Genomic DNA, 18412 nt, shown 5'->3' with positions numbered 1-18412 from the left:
GATCACTGCTGCAGTAGCCTTAGCTGTAAGGGTAGATTAACATAGCTTATATTAACTGGGAGTAGGAAGAATGAGTGTCGAGAATCCCCTAGATCTGGTCCTAGCAAAGCTTGCCATAGCCCTGGAGAAGAAATCTAGTTTGTAGAACCTTCAGGAGTCCAACCCTTTCCAACAAGCTACAGATGAACTAAAACCCTGGTAGAATTTGCCTTGACCCTGCCTAGAATTGCATTATTGTAGTGGGCATAACAAAGGTAATAGCATGAAATCACCATTTGGAGATATAGTCTGCTTTTAACTTTATAATAAATTAATAACCGATCAGAATTTCTGAAAGTTTAGTGCTGTCAAGATGATATCCAAGTTGTCTGTGGACATTAACTGTATAAAATATCTTTTCTCCCTAGTTTTTAAGTTCTGGAAAGAAGACAAGGGGATGGATATCTTGGCTCAGAGTAGTGGAGAAGGGTAGGATCCATGAGCAGACATGCTTAAATGGTTGACAAATGAACCTTGATAGAGGAGTAAGACTGTCCAGTGGATAATAACACACACATATTGCAGTGCCAGTGAAATACTAGCCTTAAAAGATTATTTTTTGGCACCAACTAGAAAACGTTTTCCATTTGCTGCTGTCAGCTGAAGTTGTTTTGAGTTGGGATGTATCAAACATCACCTGTCCTGTGTGAGTAGGTCCAGTCTGTGAGGAAGTTTGTGGTAATTTCCCTTGGCCATTTCCAAAAGAAGGGAGAATCGTTGTCTGGGCCAGAAGGAAGAAAGACTCCACATGATCTTTTGAGAGCCAATCTGAATCTTCAGAATTGCCATGGATATCAGTAGAAAGGGTGGAAAATCATACAAGAACATTCCTGTCCAAGGAAAAGAGAAAGCATCTGTTTCCCAGGTCTTCTTACACAGAGTCCTAGAGCAGAATTTTGCCAACTGATTGTTGTAAATGATTGCAAATATATATAAGGTGTTCTTCACAGCTGGATCAATTCCTGGATAACCCTCTGATTCAGTTTGCATTCATGAGGTTCTATTCAAGGTCCTGTTCAGCTTGATTTGATGCAAGTTACCTGTAAAGTGAGATTATTCTGAAAAGCCATATTCCAGGCTACCTTGGTTAGTCTGTTCAGAGGGTAAGATATGGTCCCCCAGTTTGTTTATCTACATTATTACTGTGGAGTTGTCTGTAACTACTTGTAATAGTCCTAGAACTCATAGATTATTGACAGAGTTGAGAACATTCATTATAGTCAACATTCATTTATGTTTGTGTGTCTGGATCTGTCTTTTTTAATACAAACACCCTGTACTTTTACTCCCATGGACACTACTTCCCAGGCAAACTCACGTTATCTATAGTTACAGATTGCTGGAACTAGAAGGGAAAATTGGAGACCTGGATTCAGGTAAAACTGGTCTCTCTACCAAAGAAGTTCCCTTTTCACAAATCCCAAAACAGGAATCTAGAATCTTAGGGGATGTTGAAGTTAGGACCATGATGATTTGAGGTACTACTGAATTTTTCTCATGTGCAGCTCAGCTTGATGACTCGTGAGAATCATGGATGTCATGAATCCTAATATCCTGAGAAATTCCCTTGCCAGATCCTTGGTTTGAGTAGAAAAACTCAGGAACAAATCTAAATATAGATCTACTTTTTCCTGTGAAATTAAATCTTTTTGAACTTAGGTATCTAGGAGACACCCCAGGAAAACAACCCAGTGAGGAGGACTAGAGCAAGACATTTGGATGTTCTCCTGAAACCACAGTTTATGCAGGAGATCTCTCAACTAAGTGAGAGATTTGTGACACTTTGATCTTGATAATATACATGTCAGTGTCTGTTTTTTCACATCCTTGTTATACTAGTGTGACTAATTTTCATACTGCCTTATTTCATGCAAGGAAACCACCGTGTCTTAGTAACTCATTACAGCCTAATGACGTCTGCAGATGTTTCTGCAGTTACATCCTACTGATGCCTCCAGGCGTCAATATTGTTTGTTCATATTTGCACTAATTATGCCAAAACCAAGCTACATACAAAGTAATAAAAGTTTCCATGTTAAAGCTTACACAATGGCAAACATAGCTGCATTGCTATTTGACTTCTATCTAGTGCAGGTAAACTAATATTAACTGCTGTTCATTTAATATTTAGTCATATTGTTACAAATATTATGTTTGTCTAAATGTCTAAACAGCATAGTAGCCCGGGCAGAACTGCTTAACCTCATATGAAAGTTCTCAGTTGGGTGAACACAGTCTTGCTGACAGTATGTTTGTAACTTGAGTGGTTGCTGAGATATTGTAAATTAGTAAACAAGTCGGGTAGCAGCAAAACCAATGCAGACCAGTAAAAGCCAAAAAGATTTAATAAGATTAAGCGCTTTTCATTTGCTCTGTCAGCAAACTTCTTCAGACAACAAAAGTAATCACATTGTGAGTATATATACATTTTGCTCTGGGTTAATTAGTTGATTAATCAATTAACTTACAGAGGCAACCAACTTCTCTAATTACAGAGCCATCCACTGACAATAGTAAAATACTTATGCAAAAATACTAGTATTTAGCACTTATTAAATCTTTTTGGCTTTTACTGGTCTGCATTGGTTTTGCTGCTACCCGACTTGTTTACTAGTTTAGTTTTGTGTTTATATATTTTTTGAGATATTGTAAATTGTTTACAAAATATTATAAATGTAATAGTGGCTGTGTTTACTGTGATTTATAACATCCAGTTTAAGACCTAGAATATAAAGAATACAGCCACTATAAAAATAGTTTGTGCTGAAGAATTTGATATTTACATTTCTTTAGTAACCCCTATGGTTCCAGAAATATGAACACTTGTTTGAAATGTGAGGAGGTAATTTGATTTTATGAAAACGCTTAGGCTCCATCCATTGGAAGCTGCAGTACATACTTCCAGAGGTCCACTTGAGGAAACAAGTTAAGTCACTAGCTGCACTTATTGTGAACACATTGCTGAAATTATCACTTTTGTTCTCCCAGTGTGTTCTTGAGTTTAAATAGCAATGCACTTTTGCTCCTTGTTGGCATTGTACAGCTGTTCACGTTTGATTGGCTGATTGTACTGGTATTAAATTTAAATAATACTGCACAATTGTGTCTTGTTACTTTGGTACTTTACTACTGGCATTATTTAAGATAATACTGCAGTGTTGACTTTTGTTCATACTAGGTATATAAAAACGAACTTACTTATCTCAGTAACTGACTGCATTTTTGATCTTTGGTGTTGTAGTTCTGCTTGTTCTAATTACTGTAGTGTTACAGTATTTAAAGCTACTTACAATACTACAGTGGAGAGTACAAGGTTACCTTTCTGGTATACCTTTATTATTTGACTAACTGCTATGCTGTTACTGCACTTGAAACTACTGACATTATTTGTAGCTGTTACAGTTACTGCATCTTGATCCATTGAGTTAGGCTACCGATTGCTCATTGCTTTTACTGGCATGGTAGAAACCACATTAGCCTATTAGGTGAAACTATTTAGTCAAATTTGTCACTGTTACTGATTTCCATATTGACCCTACATAGTCTGTCAGTTCTGCAATTATTTTTTGCACATTGCCACTAGTACTGTAGTCACAGCTCATTCTTTTATCCTTTAGCCATATCCTAATTTATCACCTTTTCCTTGTCCAGTCTGTTATCCTCTTCTTAACCTATCATATACCCCTTCATCTGTACTGAACAGTATGGAATCTCAATCAGCTGTCCTATACCCCTTCATCTGTACTGGACAGTATGGAATCTCAATCAGCTGTCCTACACCCCTTCATCTGTACTGGACAGTATGGAGTCTCAATCAGCTATCCTACACCCCTTCATCCATACTGGACAGTATGGAATCTCAATCAGCTGTCCTATACCCCTTCATCTGTACTGGACAGTATGGAATCTCAATCAGCTGTCCTACACCCCTTCATCTGTACTGGACAGTATGGAGTCTCAATCAGCTGTCCTACACCCCTTCATCTGTACTGGACAGTATGGAGTCTCAATCAGCTATCCTACACCCCTTCATCCATACTGGACAGTATGGAATCTCTATCAGCTGTCCTACACCCCTTCATCCATACTGGACAGTATGGAATCTCAATCAGCTGTCCTATACCCCTTCATCTGTACTGGACAGTATGGAATCTCAATCAGCTGTCCTACACCCCTTCATCTGTACTGGACAGTATGGAGTCTCAATCAGCTATCCTACACCCCTTCATCCATACTGGACAGTATGGAGTCTCAATCAGCTATCCTACACCCCTTCATCCATACTGGACAGTATGGAATCTCAGTCAGCTGTCCTACACCCCTTAATCTGTACTGGACAGTATGGAGTCTCAATCAGCTGTCCTATACCCCTTCATCTGTACTGGATGGTATGGAATCTCAATCAGCTGTCCTACACCCCTTCATCTATACTGGACAGTATGGAGTCTCAATCAGCTATCCTACACCCCTTCATCCATACTGGACAGTATGGAGTCTCAATCAGCTGTCCTACACCCCTTCATCTGTACTGGACGGTATGGAATCTCAATCAGCTGTCCTACACCCCTTCATCTGTACTGGACAGTATGGAATCTCAGTCAGCTGTTTCCCTCTCTGTAGCCAGCCTGATAGCATCAGGTATTTTAAGGCAGTGAAGTAACTGCCTCATGGTTACCGAAAACTCTTTATTGTTACCTCACTATGATTCAGTATGTGAGAGGTGTAAGTATTTACTTAACTCATTATATTTGTTGTGTATAGGGACTACCTTCTCACCTCAGAACACATTCATTAAGCACAGCACATGCACACAGCACAGGGCACTTCCACTAAACCAATTGATTGTGAGGTTGTTAAGTGGACACTGCCTAAGCCTCCCAGGCTAAAGACTAAGAAACTTCAGACATTAATATACACAGCAACACACCCACCTCCACCCCCACCCCTAAGCTGCATACCTCTAAGAGTCACAAAGGTGTAGACTTCAATCCCAAAAAACAACCTGGCCCACTGTGACTGCATCAAACCATGGTAATGTTTTAGTAATAGGAGACTCTATTGTAAGACGTATGGACACCACACTCACCAGCCAGGATAAGAATAGGGTGTCAGTTAGCTGTCTTTCTGGAGAGGGGATCCAGGATGTAACAAGGGCTCTCAGATCCCACGATTCTGACAAATATGATTATGATTTAATAGGAGTTCTTGTGAGACTGAATGACCTTAGGCACTCAATCCACAGGGCATACAAAAGGATATGCTATGCATGTGTTTGAGAATGTTGCCAAGATTCAAAGTCAAGTAAACTGGCTTTGATAATTGACTATGTAGTTGGTGTCATTCTAGGGGGATCCAGCATGTGTCAGGTTAGAATGAAATGGTTGACAAGTGTTCCTGCTTTGCCAGGGATGGCCTTCACCTCTCTTACCAAGACTTTTGTATACTGGCTAAAGCCTTTGTTAACCCCATAGTGTATTTTTAGGCAGAGTCTATATGATGGACATTCCAACCTAGTAAGCTGTAATTTGGAACAGGTTAATGTGGCTCTACTCAATGCCAGGAGTCTTATTAAAAAAAAAGTCCAAACGAGGTGTTCCTGCAACTTGAATGCATTCATATATGTATAGTTACATTAACATGGGTTCAGAGCAATGAAAGCACTCTGTGTACTCCTGGGTAGAATGTCTATCATGTCTTCAGACCTGCTAGCAATTTTGAGAGAGTATCAGTGTTTGTCAGGGTTATCATCACGTCACAACAAATTCCCTGGGACAGCTCATGTGAACTCCTAGAAATTCATATCACCCTAAACAAGACTAATTACCACTTCATAGCTAGCTATAGAGTACCCTCTATATCTACTTCTGAATATGATAGCTAACTTAACACATTAGCTGAAATTCTCATTAAACCTAAGTCCATTCTACTGGGGGAGTTCAATTATCCATCAATAAACTGGCTGACCTACAGTGTAAGTGGTCATCATGCTCTTTGCTTCCTTGACATTATAAATACTCTCTTTGACAAATAGTTAACTATCCTACAATGGGGGGGGGGGGCAATTTCCTGGATGTAGTCCTCACAAATATGGCCACTTCTTACACAGCTCCATATGTATCATCATGTCTTGTTAAACTGGAGCATAATTTAGTGTTCTTTGCTTTAAAACTGGTGGTACATAGTCCCCTGCAAATAGCTCTGTGTTTAGGAACTTCTCATAAACAAACCTTCTTCAGTTACTTGATGACTTAAATAAATTTTGCTTTAATCCTCCTCTGAAGGATCCTATTGTTAAAGCTGCTACCTGTGCCTCTGACTTCTACTCCCACTTAAATAATTATATTAATAAAGCAGTCACTATCAGCAACAAATATAATGATAATTTAAAAACAGCCCCCCCTGTGATGGAATACCTATATAAATAAATTATATAACAAGAGAAAGAAACTGCTTAATGCTTATAACAGGTCTCATTCTACCTAGCTTAAGAGGAAAGCAGACTAACAGAGTTTGAGGGATCCATTGGGAAGCTCAAAGCTGAGTATGAACTTAAAATAACCACTAAAATCAAAAATAACTTCAAATCTTTCTCTAACTATGTCATAAAGTTAAGAACTAACACCCAACAGTGTTTGTAATTTTGGTGGAGATATACAAAAAGTTCCCGTCAAGTAACTTGGAGATATATTGACTCACTGAATATGAGCAACTCAAGGAATTCTCATCCAGATGCTGCTTTGAAAAAAGAACTGCAATTGATGACATCTACCTTACAAGAACTACCTTTGAAGATGGATGGCTTTAAAAATGACTTCGAAAACCTCAAATGAAATTCTCAAAAACAGACTGATACTCTTAAGGAACAGCAACACCGTACAAAAATAACAAATATAGAGACTTCTCTAAATGACATTGAAGGGACACTCAAAGGGAAGAATTCCAAAAAGAATTTCTGCTTAAACAGAATACATGGCTGCTTAACAAAATGGATGACGTAGAAAACAGGGAAAGGAGAAACAACATAAGGATCTTTGGTCTGCCTGAAAACACTGAAGGAGAAGACATTATTTCATTCTTAACAGCCTGGATTCCTGCATTTTTAGACTTGAAAGAGGGACTTTCATTTGTGATTGAAAGGGTGCATAGAGCACTGAGGAAACCTAATTCTAACTCAACAAATACTCCACCTAGATCCATAGTTATAAAAATTTTTTCATTTCTGGACAAGGAACTAATATTAAAATCTGCTTGGAGAAAATCACCCTTAAAATACAATCAAAGCCTGATAAGGGTTGACAATGATTATTCTTCCAGAATACTAGAACAAAGGAAAAAAGTTTGGCCAATAATAAAACCTTTGAAATAAAACATTAAAGTACAGATGGCCTTTCCAGCCAAGATAAAAATACTTTTTGCCAATGAGATGAGAACATTTAATGACTTAGAAGAAGCTACTATATTCATCAAAAACAACAACATAGTGTATATCCCAGAAGAAATGGAATGGATACCCCCTACCCTTAAAATAAAAGAAACAAATCCTTGGACTGATGCTAGAAAGAAGAAACAAAAAACTGATTCCAAGATAGCTGTCCCAAAAAATAACTCTTACAATTACATCTCTTAAAGTATCAACTGATATGGTACATCACTTGCCATCTATTTTATTTACAGAAAAAGAGGGATTCTTAAACAACTGAGAAACAGTAATGATTTATTCAGAATGTTCAGAGTTCAATAATTCTTCACAAACAAAGGTAGGTTAAGATGGGTTACTATTTATGTTATATATAAGCAAAACAAAGCAACATATAATACAAACATAAAAGTTTCTATTTCCCTACTTGAACTTAGTAAATACTTATCTTGCTCATTTTTCATTGATTTTACTTATAATAATTTAAGTAATTAATTAACTAATTCAACAAGGTACCATTCATCAGAGACTGAAATGTAAGAAATTAGCATAATATATAATAGCAGTAATAGTAGAGTGTTAAAAGTAGCAGGCTCCTAGTACAGATGTCATCATTATTCTGTCTAAATATAGTTAATATCAATTATGGCAGGTATCACAGCTACAAGTGCTGTTTGATCAATCCTGAAGTGGTGTGCATGGATGCAGCCATGTCTGGCAACTAGTACAAATGTCACTATTATTTTGTCTAAACATAATTACTATCAATTATGGCAGGTATCATAGCTTCGAGTGCTGTTTGATTAAGCTTGAGATGGTGTATGTGGATGTAGCTGTGCCTGGCAGCTGTTATATATTGCTGTTTTCGTCTCTGGGAAGCTGTAGGTTGCAGCTTGTGATCAAGGTTTACTGATGTTTGTGTATTAGGAAGAGACATTTGGTGTTTTAGCCTGGATCCAGGGAAGTGGATGGATAGAACTGTGATTTGGGATATTTTGGCAGAGAATGGTTTGTTTGTACATCTGCTGAGTGAGAGGTGGGAGGGCTGGAGGAGTGTGTTGTGTGTCCCTTTTTGTGATGGCTTGTTGGGAGGTTTTGTTTTTTTTTATCTGTTTGCTCTCTGTTCTTTTCCTGGCTGCTGCCTCACTGAAAGGGAGGGAATTTAGGCTTGAAGTTGCAGTAAAGTGAAGCTTTGCTTCAGGTGCATTGCGAGCCTCTGGTATGCAGTACACAGACACACTAACAGAAACAGATGCTTTCAGGTTGCTATGATAACAGAGACAGAGTGACAATAATGCTTAATGACTCTGAAGAACCTCCGAGATGATTCTTGGCAATAATGATTTTGTTTTTTTTTTAAATATATAACAAAAGGGCTGTTTTAAACCACATGTACACATATTGATGGTCTCCCAACACTTCGTTTAGCTTAGTAAGTTGATTCTTGATAAAAAGAAAAAAAATAATAAGTGCAATTTTATATTTAAAATCTATTTTGGTCCAAACACATTAAGGACTTACATAAGAGTGGAAGTCTGAGTTATTGTGAAAGACTAAAAGCACTTGGTCTTGTGCAGTACCCTTTGCAGTGGTCTGGGAGGTGAACTTGCTTGGACGTGTTGGGCATATGAGGATAGCTGATTCTAGGGATGTTTGGGGTTGCCAGAAAGTGCTAGAGAGTCATCAGATTTCATTTGTGGAAATATCTGTGGGAATGGAAGGTGTGCTAAGTGGTTCACTGGCAGAGTGGCCACTGCATGGAACAGCCTGGTAAAATGGAACAGGACAAATATTGGTTTGGATATTTTAAGAACAGCCTGGAAACACACCACATGAAGTAGTGAATGGTATTCTGGCAAAACTGGATGGACATTGTTGCCCGTGCTTGAAGTACTGATATGTGTGTATGTAAGGATGGAAATATACTTATAACAAATAAGAAACCAGAAGAGTCTCATAATTTAAAGTCTATGGACTGTATAAACATGCTTGGAAGGAGCTAATAATAAGAATAAATATTACAGCTTGTGGTCTCTCAAATAACTAAGCAACAGCTAAAAAAACACACACACACAATAGTTATGTAATGTATGATTTTAGTAAATCTAGACATAAAATATATAACCGTCATATAAGATGAAGCAGTCTGCTGAATTTAGATATTAAAGACAGGATTTAATAACATTAATTTGTGTATAATAACACTACTGTCTTAACTTGTCATAAATGACATACACTACATTGAACATCAAGGGAAGCATGATGATTTTCTTATATACGTAAATATCCAAAACAAGTCATGTAATTGCTTTAACTTGCATTGTAGTTTTTGTAACTCATCTTGCCCATATATAATACTTAAGTGGTTACCTAGGTAACTAATGTTTTATACATGACATCAAACTGACAAAGTTGTTCAAGAGAAACAATAGAAGCCTGAACTTGAAATGTCACAGAATGTAACATCATATGCTGAACAAATAGTATTAAATTGGCAATAGGCACTCAGTTTAATAAAATGAGCTTGTGTATAATAACACTACTGTTTTTACTTGTCATAAATGACATATGCCATATTGAACATCAAGGGGAAGCATGATGATTTTCTCATATAGGTAAATGTGCATAACAAGTCATATAATTGCTTTAACTTGAATTGTGGTTTTGTAAAATATCTTGACCATACATAATACTCAAGCTGTTACCAAGGTAAGTAATGTTTTATACATGATATCAAACTAACAAAGTTGTTGAAGAGAAACAATAGAAGCCTGGACTAGGAATGTCACAGAATGTAACAATCACATTCTGAACAAATAGTTTTAAATTGACAATAATCACTCAGTTTAACCTTTTCTTATTATACAAAATAGAATGTTGCTATTTAAATCTAAAAACATTCAGTATATGCCATAAAATGGCAATTTATGAATATGGAAAGGGAACTTGTAATCATTAATCATAATAAGTGAATTTGTTGTTTTTAACCTATACTTTCACTCATTTTATAATAAGAAACGACAGATATGAAAATCCTTATGTGTAGGAAATGAGGGGAAGAGGGATGCACTGACAATTAAAATGCACTTTCATCAATGTTTACATACAACAAACTTGATGCTTTAAGTAAGTTAGCAACAAAGTGATTACTTAAATGCTGGTAAACAATGAAATATGACTTCTGATATATCCAGTAAAATACATTGTATTATAAACATTAGGTATAAATATTATTACCATTTATTTATATTAAGTAATACATTTTAAAAGACTTCATCTATAAGGGTGAATATGTTAAATAGCTGTGTGTTGTAATCTTTTACTGAGGTTTTATATATGATACATCCTACTTTGCTATGATTGAATTGCTTGTCAACTATCTTTCATGTAAATATTAATTGCTTATACAGTAAGTAGACATTTATATTGTATTAGAATTCTGTCTCATCTACAATAGTACTATATCTGTTTAAATAATATAAATATTGCTTATTCCTATTACAAATATTCTCCATATGATAATTCAATTTATGGAGCTCAGATGTTCTGGACTGTCAAGGTATGAGTGATAATCTGATGGACTTAGGTTTATCCATCAGATTAGGAATAATTTTCATTCCATGGCTCATGCGGATCTTAGTTTTGTTAACATTTATTAATTTAAATTTATTTCACAAAACATTTTTAGTATGCCTGACCAAAACATTAATTTATTGATAAACACTCAAAGTATAAAACTGATAATTTCCTTTAAAAGCTCAAACATATACTTTATAGTTATCGGAGGAAAATGTTTACTAGTCAGAATAAAACAAAAAATATATAGTCTAAATGACTTAAGATGGATTCAAATTTATCATTTCTAAATACCAATGGCTTAAACAATCCTAGCAAGAGATCAAATCTACTGAAATATTTAAAACTGAACAAAGCACAAATTGTCTTTCTTCAAGAAACTAATTTCAAAACAAATGACAATTACAAATGAAATCCTGAGGAATATATGATACTGGTGCAATCCACTTATAAGACAAAGACAAAAGGGGTAACAATTTTATGGAAAACAAATGGGATTAACCCAGAAATCATTTATAAGTATGAAGATAAAGAAGGCCTTATGGCATTAGTAATAGTTAAATATAATAACAGAATATGGACCCTAGCCAAGCTATACTGGTTCCTAGGCATTGGACCAGGAACTGTTAAAAAACACTTGGATTTCATTTCCAATAATTATAAAGACAACTTAATATTTGGAGGAGAATTTAACTGTATATTTGATATTTCTGAAACTACAAATAAAAGACCACCGCTTATATCTGCTGTATCAAAAGCTTTAAACAAGTGGGTAGAATCATTTCATCTTATAGATACTTTCAAATTTAAAGAAGATAAATCTTTGTTGTTTTCCCATCAAGATCACAGATTTGGTACCCAAACTAGAATAGATAAAATATTTGCTGCCCATGACTTACACTCTAAAATCATTAATTTCTCAATCACTCCCTGCCCCATTTCAGACCACAATTCATTGAAACTAAAACTTCAAAATGGGTATAAACCATTAATCTTTAACTCCAGAATTCCAGCATATATAACTAAAATTAAAGAGTTCAAACCCTGGTTATTATCTGAATTACAGTTCTTCTTTTATATTAATTACACCACAGAGATAAATAAAATAATGATATGGGACTCATTAAAAGTTGACATATATGGTAAAACCCTAACTTGGTATAAAAAATCAGAGAATGGGATTCTGAATTATTAGATCTACAATCCAAACTTTTATCAGTAAAAGCTGAAAAAAATCAAAATCATTTGGAGATGAAAAAGAAAGTAGAAGTGTTAAACAATAAATACAACAAAATTCTAACACATAAAACTAGTTTAGCGTTAGAAAAACTAAAAATTAATACATTGGCAATTTCTCCCAAATATCTACATAAATTATCCACAAGAATCAAAATACAATCAAAAACTAATAACATTAAAAGTATCTTCCATGAAAAGAAAGGGAAAAATGTCTCAGATATAGGTGACATTCTTGATGCCTATAGAAATCACTATATGGAACATTTCCAAAAAGAAAATATACATATCAATAAATTAAATCTAAATGAAAAATGTTCTAATATAAAAAAATACCAGAAAAATTAAAACTAGATCTGCAAGAACTCATTTCCTACAAATAAATTACAAATACAATAAAAGAGGGTAAAAATAATAAAGCTCCAGGTATATATGGCATAATTATGGAAATATATAAACTTTTTCCTTTAAAGATACTATCCCTCTTCCATAAAACTCTATTAGAAATTCAGTCACAAGTTTTAATACCACCATCTTGGATATATTCCTTAATCACACCAATTCTAAAGGAAAACAAATCCCCAAACCTATGTACCTCATATAGACCTATATCATTATTAAATAATAACTATAAGATATTTGTGACAATATTAACTAACAGAATGAAAATACCACTATCCAAAACAATAAATAATGATCACACTGGATTTATATATCATAGACATCCACATGACAATGTTAAAAGGATAATTTTTCTTATAGAGTATGTTAATAAAGAAAATAAAGAAACACTCACAATTGGTTTAGATATAGAGAAAACATTTCATTCCCTAAATTGGAACTATTTATTCAAAATTCTGGTGTTATTTGAATTTCCTCCTTCCTTTGTTCATCTACTAAAGAATATATATAGAAATAATTTAGTGTATGTTAAGCTAGGTCCTTTCACCTCTGAATCTATACATATAACAAAGGGTACTAAACAAAGATGTACCATGTCACCAATTCTATTTGCTTTGACTATTGAAATATTGGCAGATTCAATATGTAACAATACAAAAATCAAAGGAGTATATCTTTATGAACAATACAATTCTAATGTAATGCTCTTTGCTGATGACATATTATTGACATTATCCAATACAAAAGAGACATTAGAAGAATTAGATATTTTAATTGATACATATTACAGGACTTCAGGACTCTATTTCAATAAATCAAAATCAAATTTTTTATTTTTAAATAAAAAAAAGAATTGCAGACGAAGGGGAATCACATTATAAAGAAACAAGAATCTACCGTAAAATATCTAGGAATTGAGTTATGCAAGGATAATAATAAATTAGTTTCAAAAAACGACAATAATATCATCAATACAATTAAAATCTCTGTGGAAAAGTGGAACAAAATAATATTAACATTTGAAGATAGACTACAGTTAATAAAAATGGTTTTACTACCCAAGATTCTATATATAGCTTTGGCAATACAACTGTTACCAGAAAGGAATATATTCAAAGAAATAAAATCATGCCTAATAAAATTTTTATGGTTTCCCAAAAGAAACAGAATAGCTTTAATATATCAGACCATGGAAACATGGAGGATTAAACTTTCCTGATATAGAAACATATATAAAAGCATCAATATCTAAAACAATCTCAGATTGAATAAATCCAGATTATTCTGCAAATTGGAAAGAATTGCTAAATGTAATATCAATAAATTGATTTGATTTACAAAAAATTTCAAATAACAGATAAAAAGAATTTGCCATGGCACATATTATGTATTAGTATGCAATACAACATAACTAAGCCCACTAAAACTCATATGGTTGATTATTACATTGACTCATTTTGGAAAATTATTGATGCAAATATAGATTTAAAAATCTGGTTTCATCTTTTAACACAATTCATAGTTACAAAGAGCTATCCACATAAAATATACAGATAAATAATTAATTCCTGGGAGTAGAAAGGATTTGTTTGTTGGTTTCAATGTATCAAAGAACTAAAAGTTCTGGATATGCAAACAATAGAAACAACAAACAAAATTCCACAACAAGATTGGCTAACTATGCAAAGCATTCTGATGTATTCTCAAGATTTATGCAGAATAATTAGTCATTTTTCATTTAAAGAAATACCTAAACTTACGAAATACCTATATGAACTCATATATAATGATTATGACATGGGAAATATTTTGAAATTTTACAAGGTATTGATAAATTATAAAATAACACCCAAATCCTCATATTGGAATTATATAACAAAAGGACACTCACTATAGCTAACTGAAGAAATTAAATCAAATATTTTATTATCAATAACACATACATCCTTTACACAATACTGGAAAGTTTTTAAATGCTTGCACAGACCATTCTTAACTCCAGATAGAATTACTAAAATTAATTCTTCCACAAAGGGAATATGTTGGAGGTGTTAGCAAGTACACAATGCAGATTGGAATCACATTTTTTTCGACTGTATTAAAATTAACCCATTTTAAAATGGTATTAAAAACTTTTTACAAGCTTTATTTAATTAATCATTTAACTTATCTAAAGCTCTAGTATTATTAAATGTCTACGGAGGTTCTCATTTGAATGAGTTAAATATGTATCTAGTATGGACAATACTTGCTATCTCAAGAAAGTGTATAACAAGAAGATGGAATACAAACACAATACCGACTTTGGAAGACTTCTACAGCCTACTGAAGACCACAGCATTGTTGGAAATTTAAATTAAAGAATTAAGGATTCATCCTAAGCCATTTATTAACAATCCATGGAAAAAAGTCTTATCATTGACTTGACACTTTACAATAACTAAATAGATACACTCTGATAACTGGATTGTTATACCTATAAAGTAATTGTATATATTGAGCTCTATTATAGTGTCAGGCTGATGTAAATAGAATACATAGTTATTTAAGATGTTATATACAAATACTATGGAATTTATTCAACTATATTTGAAAAAAAATGTTTTGAGAAAAAAACTTCTGTGCAAAGTTTACTCCACCCACAGTTATAGCTATCCCACAGTTTCTTTAATCTAAGCCTCTCCACTGGTTACATTCTTGAAACCTGAAAACCAGCTATTGTAATGCCATTATGCAAGGGTGGCCCAACCATGGACCCTGGTAACTATAGAACCATTAGTCTTGCTAGCCTCATATGTAAAACCATGGAGTGAATTATCTCAGACTTCTTTAAATTAGACATTGAAAACCTCTCAACCCTGGACTCTCATCAGCTCACCTTTATCAAAGGAAGGTCCTGCCTCTTTAACCTCAATAATTTATTTGAAAAAGTAACTGAAGCAGTGGGTAGTGGTTATACAGTGCATACAGCATATCCAGACCTGGTCAAGGCCTTTCACACTATTCTCCATGCAAGCATTATTGGCAGACTTGAAAATCTGATCTAAATAATTATAGTGTATAATAGATAGCTTACTGGTTATCTGACAGAACCAATGTGATTAGAATACTAGGTGCCACTTCTGAATGCAAAACAGTTAACAGTGATGGACCACATGCCTCAGTTTTAGGTCATATCCTATCTAGCATATATTTTCAGACCTTTTGGCCTATGGTTAACTAAGTTTGCAGATGATTGTAAATTGGGTGTTGTCATTTGATCTTCAACTGACTCACAATTGCTCCAACATGGTTTAGCCTGTGTTAACATCTGGGGCAAGGACAATTATCTCAAATTAAATGAAAAATGTAGCATTGTACATTTTAATAAAACAGTTTCACTTACTGTAAAGAAGCCATCCGATCAAACATTGTTGTAAGGGATTCTTGGTACTCTTATGATAATTCCTTCTCATTTGACCATCATGGCTGCACAGTACTTCATAAAGCCTTTAATCTGGCCCATCTAATTTCCAAAGGCATCTCCACTAGATCCAAAAGAAATCTTAATTCCCCTTTATTCATATCTTATCAGACCCTTTATTGAATATAGCACACCTTTTGGAATGTATTTATCTAAACATATCACAAAACTTGAGAGACTTTAGAGATTCAGAGCTAAAAACATATGTGGTCTCACAAATCTTTAGGTATCAGGAGAGACTGGCAGCCCTTTCTCTTTACTCAGTCTCTTACATGCTCCTCCATGGAGATCAATGTCTAGCCTTTCATGGCATGAAAGATCCAACCCTATTTAATCTCATATTCTTTAACAAAAGTAATGGTACATCAAATACTCTGTTAAAGAAACTAAACCTTCATCAGCAGATAAATAAGACATGCTGTCATGATAGATTCATATATCAATGTATCCCCACAAACTTCTACTACATGTCAAACAGAGTAGCACCCTTGCCACCTAACGGTAACTTTAGATAACTGGAAAAGTACAAAAACAAGCAATTCATTGATGACCCAGAAGTTTTACAGAGAATCAGTAAAAAGCAATAGAAACACTACTAAAAAAGAAGAAATAAGTACATTTTGGAGAAGCATTTATGAAGATAATATGAGAAAGGTGAAGAATGGAGAGAAGATTTAAAAGAAACAGTGAAAAGCACTGAGAATATGAAATATTCAGAGAATATGAATATACAGAGAATATGAAATGTGAAGAAGAAACAGTGAAACTAAGACAAAATTAAGAAAAGCTATTTTTTAATTTCTCTATAACCTGGCTAAAATTTTTCTAACAATTAAAATATTGTCATGTAACTTATATCTATTCCTAACCAATGTTTTCATGTTATATCTAACTTGGTATAATTATTTAAACTGTATTTTTTATTTTTAAAGACTGCAAAATTATTATTCTTAAATGTTTTGTAATATTTTGGGGCTTTTCTCCAAAGGCCTATGCTAAAAATGGGCTCACAGTCAGACTTTTTGAAACAACTCCCAAAATAGAGATATAACAAAAAACGACCAGCCAGTAGTCCAAACATGTTTATTAAAACTCATTCTGACGTCTCAGCCAAAGCCTTCAAGGAGTAAAACACAGTACAAAACACTTGCCTTAAATACACATAACAATTAGCACTTAATTACATACTTAAAGGAACAGTCGCCAATTACATTCCTCATTTAACACTCTAGGGGATAGAGTGTCAAATTTTAAAGTATAAACTGATTCTTTAAATAACAACTGTTTTTTATAAGTGATGTATTAAACTGAGAGACGACTATTTTTTCCAGAATAGTGCCTTGCAATCCATTGCTGTCCCCATGAAGAAACATATTAAAATGTGCAGCTATAGAACTCTCTTCTTTCTTATTAGTGATATCTCTCACATGTTCTAAAAATCTAACTTTAAATGACCTCTTGGTCTCCCCAATATAAAATTTGTTGCAGGGACACGAGGGCATATACAACACCCTCTGTATTACAACTAAAATAGTCCCATACTTTAAAAGTTCTATTATTAATTTTAGAAAATCCTTTAACCACATATTTACAAGTTTTACATTTACCACAACTGGTTGCACCACATGATATTGGTGTATATATTATATTCATTGGGGGAATACTAAATTTACCCCATACTATAAAGTTATATATGCTCTTTCCTTTGCTATAAGAAATTTCTAGCTTCTTGTTTAACCATCCAGCAACATGTCCTAAGGATATCAAGTATTCCCAAAAATATTTTACCATTACTGGTCACAGTCAGAATTTCACTGTTATCAAATGTCAACAAACAAATAAAATGTAATCTGAAGAATATCAGGTGGATTTTTACAGATCCACACTATAATGCAATATAAAACTTTTTTGCCATCTTGTAATGTAGGTCTGTTTTTGCTTTCTCTGTTCTATACCCAGACAGAATCTGGAGACAAAGACCAACAGGAAGTGGTAGAGCCAGCATTTCCTCTCAAACTCAAGAACAAAGCTTTACCACCAATCAAGAAGCAAGCTGAACCACAGCTTGGTAAGTAATGCAGACACACAATTGTCATTTGATATGGATGATCATCTGCATTTTGTTTAGGTTGTCAGTACATTCCAAAATTATATGAATCATCATACAATCAACTCAGGCTTGTCTTTACCTTCAGATGTGGAAGTACCTACCAATAGCAATCTCAGTGTGTTGTTTAGCCTAAAGGATGTAATGTTCCAGTAGAAAAATCACCTGTTAA

The 18412-nt window shown here is 34.0% G+C and overlaps 1 protein-coding gene across 1 annotated transcript in view; it reads left to right on the top strand.

Moving 5' to 3' along the window:
• The window catches only part of LOC122807752, a 190401-nt gene that overhangs the window by 54198 nt on the left and 117791 nt on the right, over positions 1-18412 (top strand). The window contains exon 2 of the mRNA XM_044078748.1: positions 18093-18201. Within this exon, the coding sequence (XP_043934683.1) occupies positions 18093-18201 (109 nt within the window). The remainder of the gene's footprint in view (positions 1-18092; positions 18202-18412) is intronic.

Source organism: Protopterus annectens, chromosome 7.part1 (genome assembly GCF_019279795.1).
Source record: "Protopterus annectens isolate FY-2018-M chromosome 7.part1, PAN1.0, whole genome shotgun sequence".
NCBI classification, from domain to species: domain Eukaryota; kingdom Metazoa; phylum Chordata; order Ceratodontiformes; family Protopteridae; genus Protopterus; species Protopterus annectens.
The sequence above is the reverse complement of the archived record's forward strand: the minus strand, read 5'-3'. Positions and strand labels throughout refer to the sequence as shown.